This window comes from Vanellus vanellus (assembly GCF_965231255.1).
Source record: "Vanellus vanellus genome assembly, chromosome: 1".
NCBI classification, from domain to species: domain Eukaryota; kingdom Metazoa; phylum Chordata; class Aves; order Charadriiformes; family Charadriidae; genus Vanellus; species Vanellus vanellus.
The window spans coordinates 153459226-153471284 of record NC_138905.1 but is presented as its reverse complement, the minus strand read 5'-3'; the positions used below and the strand labels follow the sequence as shown (position 1 = coordinate 153471284).

At 38.4% G+C, this 12059-nt stretch overlaps 1 protein-coding gene across 1 annotated transcript in view; it reads right to left on the bottom strand.

Moving 5' to 3' along the window:
• Positions 1–12059, bottom strand: part of RGPD4 (RANBP2 like and GRIP domain containing 4) — a 37542-nt gene that overhangs the window by 10156 nt on the left and 15327 nt on the right. Inside the window, exons 17-21 of the mRNA XM_082481327.1 lie at positions 11966–12049; positions 11342–11480; positions 11066–11163; positions 5908–10480; positions 4826–4903 (exon numbers count right to left, since the gene is read on the bottom strand). Coding sequence (XP_082337453.1) covers positions 4826–4903; positions 5908–10480; positions 11066–11163; positions 11342–11480; positions 11966–12049 — 4972 coding nt within the window. The remainder of the gene's footprint in view (positions 1–4825; positions 4904–5907; positions 10481–11065; positions 11164–11341; positions 11481–11965; positions 12050–12059) is intronic.

Below are 12059 nucleotides of genomic sequence, written 5' to 3'. Positions count from 1 at the left end.
TAAAACCAAAATAATTTCAGAACAGGGAATAACATTAAACCCACATTGCCATTATTACAGAACTGAACTAATTCTAAGGGAGAAGAAATACATTTAGAGCCTACCTATTTTCTGTTGACCCACAGGAAACAAAAATCAAAGTTACAGGATGCTAGGACACAGCATGCTGTTAAAACTTAAGAAATTCTAACCTGCATGCCCAACTACATCCTGTTCTATTGCCTTTGGAATTCAAGTATCAGAACACAAACAAGCCTGCATCTTCATATCATTACAAGGATTATTTAATTAAGTCCTCATGTCAAACAAAATACGACTATGGAGAGAGAGGAATATAGGTGTTTTCTAGAGGTAGAGAGGCAAACTTCAGGTCTGAAAAAAGAAAAAGTTGTCTACAGCAACATGTCCTATTGCATTGCTTAGAAGTGCTCGTTGTGGTGTAACCTCAGCTGGTAACTAGGACCATCCAGCCATTCACTCACACACACCCCCTCCAGTAGAGTAGGGAGACAAGGAAGAAAAAGGGAAAAAAAGCAAACCTCATAGGTTAAGATAAAGACATTTTCATAGGACAGTAACAAAAGAGAAAATACTACTAATAATGGTAAAAGAATATTAAAAAAAGTGATGCAATGCAATTGCTCTCCCCACCCAATGATTGATTGCCCAGCCTGTTCCAAGCAGAGATTGTGGATCCCTGTCCCCCAGCCAACCCCCATTTATACACCGAGCATGACATCTGTGGTATGGAATATTCCTTTGGCCAGCCTGTCCTGTCTATGCTCCCTCTCAGCTTCTATGAGAAGCTGAAAAAGTCCTTGACTTAATATAAGCATTACTTAGCAACAACTAAAACAATCTGTGTTATCAGCATTAGTCTCATACTAAATCCAGAACACAGCAGCCACTAGAAAGAAAATTAACTCTAGCCCAACTGAAACCAGGACAGTGCTTTAAGTTCTACAAATTATCAAACATCAACTGAATAGAACTTATTTCAGTTTACCTAAGGGAAATCTGAGCTTTTTATTAGCTAATCTCAATTTATCACAATAGCTGTTGCTGAAACTTTAATTGTTACAAAAGTAATTTTCAGTTCCACAGTGTTGAGCAATAAAAAAAATACTGCTTTCAGCATATTTAACTAGATTTTCCAGCAAGAACAAATACCACCATCAACTTTATTATATAGCTTTTTCTCCTCTCCCCTTTAACACTGTCTGTTCCTCTTGTATTGAAAAAACAGTGCATAATCAAAAGTAAAAGCTGAAAGCACAGCCTAGAGCAAACTGCAGGAAAAAATACGGCTATAGAAACAAGCAGACAGCTTTCAAACAAAAAATCTGAGTTTATTATGAGAGAATGGAAGCAAAGAGGGAGGATATACTACTTTAAGCATGTTTGGTTGGGGTTTTGTTTGTTTGTATTGGGCTTTAGTTTTGTTTTGAGAGGGGGAGGTTGGGGCTAAAATGTGAAACAAATTTGTTGATTATAAGAATTACCCCATAAGCACATCAATAACCAGCCATTGGCTGTTTCTAAGATCAATTTCTTCAGGTTTGAGTTAAACTGGTCAGCAAAATTTGCTCACTGTTCTTTTCACTGGAAAATATTTGCTGTTTGTGGCACAAAGTAGTCAGTGGGAACCTAAATCTTCAGCTAGAAACCAGACTACTACTCAGTTCCTGAAGGACAGATTTTCCTGCTCATGCAATTTGATATCCATTATTGCAAGAGGAGACTAGGACAGAAGAGAAATATAATGTTTATAGACATGCCCCTTGATCCTTTGACACACTAAAATGAATCTGCTTTTTAAAAGTAGTTTTCCCACTAGTATCTTCCAGTAGATTACGAGCAATATAAAGAATAGTAGAGTAAAAGGAAAATCCAAAGTACTAGTTAAAATTTAAGTTTTTTTCATAGTGTTTCCTGCCAATCTCTGCCTCAGTTGACCCTCCCTTTGTTTACAAGTTAGTAATTTCAGGCGTTTATATAACAGAGTGTAGCTCAAACCCATTATCAGCACATAGTCTTGTAATCATTTTTGCTGACCTTTTTAGATCTCAATAGCTCTTCCGAGTCTGTATAAAGTAAATGTAGGATAAAATTCCCAAACAGCAAATTTCATATCATGACAGCAGGCTATAGATGTTTTCATATATTTTCTCAGCATCTTATGCAAAAAACTCAATAACCCTATATGATTTAAGAATTAGGAGTACATCTTGTACCATGTTATGAAGATATGCAGGTATCCTGCATATTAGCAAGTGTTTTATTCACTCAGATTAGTCAAGCAAGTGTCCCAATTGGACTGAGTAAGTTTGCAACAAGTTCACCACAGTGGTTTAAGTGTGGAGTCTTTAGTCTTACAACCATTAAAGGTTACAGGGGAAAAAAACAAAACAAAACAAAACAAACCCATCTTTCCTTAGTATTAGAGAATTTTAAAAAATTTATCTTCAACAAAACAAAATTTCTTCCAAAGTCATTCTGCTAGATAGGAAAAGCGTGAGCTTCCTTTCATCTGAGCAGTATAAAGCTAGCTAGAAGACCCTAGCAACAGAGGATATAGTCAATCGTATCTGACACACAGCATTCCTAAAGAATTATCATGCAGCCTCTCTCAGTAGCCTTTGCGCAAAGCAGCTGCAGAAAAGAAATACATTAAAAAGTCACTTTAGATTAATTCATATGTGAAGTTCTCCATGAGGCTGATCTATCAAACACTGGACTAAGATTCTACTGTTCCAAACACCCACTCAAAGGGACAAAAGGGTTCAACAACACAGATTAAGATTACAACATGCATTTGCCCTCAGAATATTAAAACTGAGCAAGATGTTCACTAGTTAAATCAATTTCTACTCACCCTCCCCATGAGAAAGTTAACTTTTCTTATTCAAAAGTGCTGCAAACAGCTTAAATATATCTTCACAAGCAGCCATGAAAACAAAGAGCCATGCATACGTACAGCGTATCTTAAAAGACTTGGTTTTGTAATAATAGAACTTTCTACTCAGGAGAAAAAATCCACACAAAACATTGTTAGTATATGGAAGGAAGAAAATAAAGAACAATACCGTGCACAACAGTTCTTTCCACTGCTGTACTGTATTTTGTTTACGTTTCAGCTGACATTAACACCAGGTAGGCCTAAATATCTAGCTAGTCACAACAGTGACATTTTTTCCTCATGCATATACCAGTGAATATCTTCTGAATATAAGAGGAAAGCACCAGAGTTTAAACCTTAATGCATGTAACATATAGTAACATGCCATTGACATAACTGATTCAAACTTCTAAAGCACTTCTAAAAAGCTCATGACCTGACCTGAGAAAAACTTAGGTACTTCTGCATTCAGCTGCAGTACTATGAGGTTAAATTTCTTTTGAATGTTGCTCTAGAGCAACTCAGAAGCTGCCCCCTGAAAGATGTTCCCCATGAGAAAGCCTCAGATTATATTTGCATGGGGTAGGCTTGAAAACCTAATTTAGAAAGGACTTCTCAAAGTAATTTGCTATTAAGTCAAAGCTCAAAACAAAGCCACCAAAAAGCTACAATGAAGACAATTATCAACTGTAAATAAATCACTAAACATATAATCATATCATAGTTATTAGAAAAGTAGACATGAAGAACAGTCTGAAGTCCCAGAAAGGTGTATTTTGTTTGTTTGTTTTTGTGTTTTTTTTTTTTAACTACACATACATCTGCCCTCACCCCCCCCCCAGTATAAAAACAGGATCAATTTGAGGTAGCAGAAGTTTTTGCATGTATGCATTGGTACAGAATGCTTAATCACTTCACATTATGGACACTGAATGATGAAAATAAAACTGAATTGTTAATGAACTCCATGCACAGGGATGCCTAAAAACACAGAATAGTTGACTTTAGATCATATATACAGAACAAGAGTTCAGTGTTTAAATAAAAACAGCTTCTCCCCACCATTTTGGGGAAATGGTGTTTTGACATTTTTAAACAATGTAAGACTAACATTAGACGACTAGAAGACTACTGCAGACTAGAATAAAAATTTGCTTGTTAAAATTAAAATGCTGTTGAACTATAAGTTGAGTATGCTTACGGCAAGCATACTTGCAAGAGGCACCATTAGTAACATCTTATAATGACATATAATCAAACTATAAGCTGTAACAGTTTTGGTTACTGGTTCTGAATGTAAACAAATTAGTTACTCGGTGAAAGTTTTCTGACCAGCTAAGGAGGAATTCATATTATACATGAAATATATACACATAAGCAGTAGCTAAGGAGTTGGCTTTCTTGTTTCTGTGTGCTCCTGGTTTTTAAAAGTGTAGTAGTTAACATATTGATAATTGGGAAATTGAAAGGCTAAATACATTCAAGCATTTTACTGGGTAACCTGTCTTGAGATTTTCAAGTATTATTTCATTGAAGTAGAAGACCTCAGGCACTAAGAGATATATTCTCTAAAAATAACAGGATAATTTAATTTCTTTAGAAAAGGGGAATTTTAGAGATCCAGTGTGCATGTTCAGTAAAACTTTGATGGAGAAAGTGCAAGGCAGATACCCTCAGAAATAAGGCAAACAGAAGCCAAAAGCTTCAACAGGGTGATCCATTGTGCCAGCTCATATTAACGCGCTAAGGGCTAGAAACATTCTCCAATAGGACAAATACAGTAGTCAGACACACAATTTTAAGTACTCTTCTTCAGCATGCGTGTTAATTATAAGCATTACTGAGCCAACTGCTTTGCCACAGTTGGGTTACTGTCCATGCCTGCTAAAGTGTTTTTATCACACATTCAGTGCAGTATGTAAATACCTTTACTATCAGGTTGCAAGGAAGATGTGCTTGTCCAAAAGGCCATTGGATTAGATTTAAAAAGGCTAAAATTAAATCCTAAAAAAAAAATTGTTTTAATATAAGTGTTTACCTGGAATTTTAAAAAGGTAAAGCAGACTAATCTATGTTCTGGAAGCATTCCATAGTCATATTTCACAGTAGGAAATTTCATCTGTTAATTCTACACAAGCTTATCCAACCCATGTGAATAGACTGCAGCTATCACCTTCCACCATGTCACTTTCTTATACTTTAGTTAATACAGTATGTCTTCATAATTCTGACACTACTTTGTAAATTACTATTATCTGAGTCTTGCACTGATGGGAAGCAGCACATGAAGCCTTCAAAGAGAAGTTCTCTACCATTAAAATGCTAGTAAATCCCATTCTTCTCACAAAGACACTTCAGCACATTATAGTGGTCATGTCACAGCCACAACTTCTGCAAGCACATTTTTTTCAGACAGTGTCAGAAAATGTATAACTGAGGATGTAATCACATGATCTCTTTTCAGGTTAAGGAAAGAGGCTAACATCTGGTGTTGATTAAGCTACACATCTGGTATTGCAGAGGCTCATAATTAAGACTTTCAACAGATGTATAGAAAGTAGTTTTAGAATACCCATCTGTTTAATCATGGGGATAATTCAAATTTGCTGTTCTCACACTTTTCCACTCAGAGCAAAGGCCCAGGTACATACACTACCAATCCAAGTCTACCCATTTAAGTCTCAAAAAGTGAAACCACAGCTCCTTCATTAAGCATGTAAGCCCGAGATTCAGGTACAGCACTTCACAGTTATAGCTCCTATGCGAAATCCTTTCTCACCAACAAAACTCCATCCTGTATCACACAGTCATTTTTATATGGAAATAATTATGACTTAAAATTCACTCCTTTAGCTGAAACTCTTGAGATTGTGTGAAGATATCGGTACCCACATCAGAACTGAAAGAAACTCCATATTAACGAGACAACAAAGAGTACTGAATAGCATAGAGATGACTGCTTAGGAAGTTGCATAGTTGAATAAATTACTAGTTCAATTGACACTCACCTTTTTCCAGAATTCTAAATGAGAAGTTAGAAGGTCCATCTTGTGTTGAAGTAGGCAAGTTGTCTGCCTTGCTGTCTAGAGGCTTCTGAGGAGCACTAAAGCTTTTTGGTGGTTCAGAGATTTCCAGTTCTTTCTCTGCCGTGTTCTGAGACGTTGAAATATGGTCTTCACTCTTTCTTGGAGGATTAAAACTGAAGCCAAAGAGGGAACCAGTGGCTGAAGTATTTCCAAATGTAAATGTCTTTGACTTTTCATTACTGAAAATGCTCTTGACAGATTCAGATCCAAATACAAACTTTGGAGGAGAAACCACTGTTTTTGTTGGTGTTTCAGAAGTGTTTGACACCTCTGTGACCTCTACAGTTACATCAGAAGTATCATCACCATGGCTAAGGTCAGTTCTTTCTCTGGTAGTTTCTTCTAGTACAGCTACAGCATTTTTACCACATGGAGATTCCTTCGGCGTATTGGCACGAGAAGAAAGAGGTGTTATCAGTGTGTCTCTCTCTTGGGCATGCTTTGCTTCATCAAAAATTTGCTTAAATGAGTCTGCAACATCTTGCAGCTTGAAACGTACAGCTAGAAGTTCTACTTTCCTTTCCCCATCTGCAAAGTCACATGCAGTCCACACCCATGCTCTATCAGATCCTTTCATTTGTTGCATATTCATATCCGGAGTTATTCTGTGATTGGCACAGAGTTTTAGTACCTGGTCTCGTCTCATTACTATACGCACTTGTTTGTTGTCGTAGTTCTGTAGTATCTTGATATCCCCAATACCTCTCTCTTTCCACTGATTAGCATCTTTGTCATACCTGTAGAGCTTAGCTCTGTGACTGAAGACAACTTGCTCATTTTCCTCACCACTGGTCACTTCCACGAGGTCAGGCAGAGGTACCACAGGTTCAAAGTACTGCCCATCTCTCTCTTCTTCCTGAGTAACGTCAGAATCTTCATCTGTGCCTACTGATGTCCTACTCTGGTTCTGTTTGGCAGGAGATTTGGATGGGCTCAAGGCAGACTTAAAGCTGAAACTAAAACCTGTGGTAGATTCTCCAAATCTAAACAGATTTTTCCTTACAGGGCTACTTGCAAGAGGTGATGCATATACAGAACTACTTACACTATCATCCAATGCTTCTTCACGCAAGTCATAGTTATCCCATTCCAGAGTAGGCCCAGTACTTTCAGCATGCGGCTTTATAACCAGATCAGAAGTACTGCTGGCACAAACAGAGTTTACATTTTCCTCTTCTGACAGTTTAGTTTTGTCATCTGTCAAAAACGTTTTGAGATCTTTTAAGCCACACTTCATTTCTTCTGCTTTCTGTATAAGCTGAGCTGTCCTACCTGTATCAACAAGTTTATGGGGTGTCTGCAGTGGTATATCTAGTAGTAGCCTCTGACATTCTTCAAACTTCTGTTTGAACTCCTCAGCCTGCTCTGGTGTCTTAAATTTTGCTGCCAGGTGTTCCAACTTTGCATCACCATCAGAGAAGTCATTGGCCATCCACATCCAGGCTTTGTCTGAGCCAGACAGCTGTTTCAAGTTCATTGTTGTTGTTATCCAATGATTTGCACACACCTTCAGTACCTGCTCACGCCGCATTAATATTCTTACTTTGCCATTAACTTCATTTTTAAGAATCTTCAGGTTGCCCACCCCACGTTCTTTCCACTGGCTTGTTTCTGGATCAAACCTGAACAGCTTTACTCTTTGGGAGTATAATACTTTCTCATCTTCCTCTCCTGTAAATGGTTCTATTTTTTCAGGCATCTGAACTATAGGTTCAAAATGGATATCATCACTATCCTCTGTTTTATACACATCATCATCCTTCTCACCAGAGTCAGCTGATGTGTTTGCTTTGTGATCCATTTTGGAATCCTGCGAAGAAAACAGCTTTTCACCTGCACCTGAAAAGCCTTTGAAGTTAGGGTCTTTTTTGCCAAACTGAAAGCCGTCCCCAGGAGTACTTTTTGCAAGCTCAGCAAAAGTAAAAGTGCTGCTGTTTTGCCCAAAAACAAAGTCACCTTTCTCCTTGTTTGTTGTTTCTTGAAATTGGAATGTAATTTCGCTATCTGAAGGCGGTTCCTTTTTGTCTTTCCCATCAATGCTTTTTAAGAAGCCAGTTGTACACTCTTTCGATGGCTCATCTTTCTTAGCGGTATTTTTACTAGGCTCCTGTATCCCAAATTTAAATCCACTTGCAGGCGTTGGCATTGAAAAGCTAAATCCTTCCTTTGCAGACTTAGTTTCACTATCAGAAGGAATCTGAAACGTAAATGATGGTGTCTTGCCTTGCTCAGCATGACCAAACTTAAAGCCCTTTCCTAAGAAATCACACTTAAAGCCTGTTCCCAACTGTGCTCCAGCAGGTTCAGATAATTTACTTTTCAAGCCAAAAGTAGGAGTTGATGAAGCATCACCAGCAGGCTTAGCAGATGGATTTGGTGTTTGGCAGGCTACGCAGGCTGGTGAAGAACCTTCATTCCTCACAAGGCAAGTACTACAATCCCACTGCCCTTCTTTTTTAGTAAAAAGCCCTTCAAATCCATTTTTCTGTGGCTTACTTGCATCAGCAATGGAACCAAACCTGGGAGCAGGGGATGCCTGAAGAGTAGGTATAGGCACATTTGGTTGACTTTGTGAGTTAGGATTCTGACAAGATTGACAGTTCACATCTTTTGCTTCATTTTGGACTAGGCATACAGAGCAGTCCCACTGACCTTCTTTTTTAGAAAAAGCAGTTCCCAAATCATTTTGAATAGCCTTTGGAACAACCGCTTGGCCAAATTTAAAGGAAGTTTGTTGACCAGATACTGCTGTATTAGTATTGTTTGGATTCTGACAGGCAACACACTTGGAGGCAGTGGATTCGTTTCTTACGAAACAGACACTGCAGTCCCATTGACCTTCCTTTTTCGCAAAAGCAGATCCAAATTTGTCCTGCACAGTATTACCACTGGCTTTGAAACTTGCAGCAGAGTCAGTTAATGGGGCACCATCTAGATTTGGACTTTGACATGATACACAGTTCTTTGCAGTTGCTTCATTTGGAACTAAACATACTTTACACTCCCATTGATCCTTCTTCAAGAAATGCTGCCCAAACCCAGCAGAAGAATAGGCTGGCGGGGCTTCCTTTCCAAATGAAAAAGTGGTAGAGCTAGACACAGTTGATGTAGCTGTAAGGCTGCCTTTCCTATCAGATTCACTGCTTACCCCATCTTTCGGGAACTGAAAGCCAAAGTTCGGGGCTCCAGAAGTGGATCTGCTAGGCTCCTTGACATCCTGATTTGTTGTTTCTTTTGCAGTCCCACTGCTCTGAGTCACAGATGTGTCAACACTTGATCCCAAGGTTTTTAAAATATTCTGAGACTCCTCAAATTTACTTTTGAAAAGCATTGCTTCCTCAGGTGTTTTAAATCTAATTGCAAGCTGTTCTGGTTTTGGCAACTCATCTGCATAATCTAAAGCATGCCACACAAATGACTTATCTGATCCAGCATTTGGAGTTAATTTCATATCCGTATTTATGTAGTGATTTGCACAGATTTTCAGTACTTGGTCCCGTCTCATTAAGAGACGAAATTTGCCAGATACTTTATGTTTCAATATTTTCACATTTCCAATACCCCTTTCTTTCCATTCTTTCGATTCTGCATCAAAACGAAAGAGCTTGGCTCTGTTGCAGAAGAATTCTTCTTCATCTTCCTCACCTGTCTTTACTTCAATCTTGTCAGGGAGTGGCACCACAGGATCAAAATGAGGACCATCATCATCCTCTTCTCCACCATGGGTGCTTCCTCCCTCTGTTTCATGACTTCTGTTGGCCAAATCTGAATTTGAAGTCATAAATACGGGCTTGCTTTGTTCCTGGACGCTAAACTTATCACTCTTCTCAAAACTCAGGTTTTTGTGTGTATTTTGTCCCATGCTTTCTCTAAAAGAGATGCCTGCAATATGTTTATTGCCAAAATTGAAGACATTTCTTTGACTATTTAAGTGATCGTTAACTGGTTTTTGTTCTACGTATCTATCATCCTGTAAAGGTTTATCAGATGTCAGAAGACCCAAGAGGCTTTCGCTGCTATTAAAAGGTGTATTAGCAGGCTGCGTTGCAGAAGAAAAGGTAAAGTCTCCATCATTAGACTTGAAGTTAGTGTTGAATTTAAAAGTTGCTGGCTGACTTGGCTGTGCTGGTGTTGGCAGAGATGGTTTTGATCCTTCTGCTGGTCCTGGCTGTCCAAATTTAGATTTCGGAAATTCTATCCCTTTTGGTTCTGCAGGCTTTAAAGTCAGTGGCGCAACTGAAGGCTTTGTGAAATAGCCTGGTTCAGGCAATGGCGGATTTGTGCTTGCTGGTGGAACACTGTAATTGTAGTAATCATCACCTCCACGAGGAGAAATGAGTCCAGTAGCAGGAGAATCGAAACGCAGAGGTGTGCCATAGATTTCTTGGGAAAACATACAAGCAGAAGTGTTCTGCAGAGGTGGTGTATGCATTGGTTGTTGATAAGCATATATATGTTGCTGAGGTGTAAGTCGGTTCATGCCATAGACAGGAGCCTAAAGAAAAAGCAGAAAACAGTTGCTTTGCTTGTTATAGCAACTGAGAGGACAAAGTCCTACTGTGCTGAAGCTCACATAGTATGTACTCTTAAAAGCAGGGCATACTTTCATATGAATTTACATCTAAACTAGTTTTAACAAACTAATCAGTTTAAACTAAATCTTGAAGGGCATGTGAAAAGAAGCATTGAAAAAGGGGCACAAGATGAGTGGGTTATTTTTTGGGTTTTTTTGGGTTTTTTTTTTTTTTTTTTTTTTTTAAATGAAAAAAGCCTTGAAAACCCCATTCTCTTCTGCCATACTACTTTGGGGGGGGGGGGGGGGGGGGGGGAATTAAGTGCTATCACATATACCCTGTAGGGGACATGTACTAACATATTACAGACATATTTTGCTGGCTTTCTCTCCCAAACCTCACATTCCCAAAATTAGGCAGAAAGAGAAATTATCAGTTTATCCCTAGCAGTCCAAGATTACTAAATAATATTTAAGTAACTGCAATTACATCCAACTACATATAGAATCAAAAGCAGTGATTTTTAGGTCATTGGAAGTATCTTAAGTGGTTGGATTTGTTCTCACCTTTGTTGGTGTTACATTGGTTGCAGCAGTTCTGAGAAGATACTGAGAGTTATAGGCAGGTGACTGGCTGTAGTACACAGATGGGCCAGTGGTAGCAACTAAAAAGGAACATTAGGAAAATTGTTTATACTTGATTTTTTTTGTTGTTGTTGCTTTGAATGGACTCTCCCCAGCAATAGGTTTTTAATTCTGAATCACTAAAATATTTCTGCAATATTTTCAGAAGTCTTACTTGGTTTAGCTAAGTGATTTGATAAAAATTCAGCAGCAACTGACCCGTTAATGGAGCTTCATGAAGATTTTGACCTCTCTGATAACCCTCTGACATCGTATCTGTTCCATAGCTTTCAGCAGGCCACCGATGAGATGATGCATTTGAGTTGGAATTATTAAGTTTCATTTCTTGCATTTCATTCTGTCAAGAGAGTGTGCCAAGAGTATATATTCCATAGGTATTTGTAGAAGAAAGCATAAGGAATGATCCCTACCCTTTTCCTATTTAAAAGCACGTTCAAGCTCGGGGAGGGGGAATAAAATCAAGAGGTACCTGCCAAAGTCATCCAAGATCTGCCCACACAGCACAAAGTACTAAGATTGTATTCTAAAGCCAGAAGTAAAAAAAACCAAACCACAGAGCCAAGTGGATGAGAACCAAGCTGGTGAACACAGAACTCTCTGCACAGTCCTTAGAAGGGTTGCCTCTGCACCCCTGCCCAAGTCCCAAATAAGGGTTTTTAAGCAAAAGATTTACTCTTGCACTCTAACTTAGGCAGATGTTACAGAAGACAATTCCACTGATTTAAGTAATAGTCTAGGAACTCTAAGTTAGCCCATGCTCTAACTTTACCATAACTAAAAGGTCAACTGTTTTTCACTGAATATGGTGACGAAATTGTTTACCTTTAAAGCTTCCACTTGCTGACAGATCATTTGAAGTATACATCTGTGATCTTCTGCCCACTGAGGAGGAGTTTTAGGAGAAAACTAGGAAAAA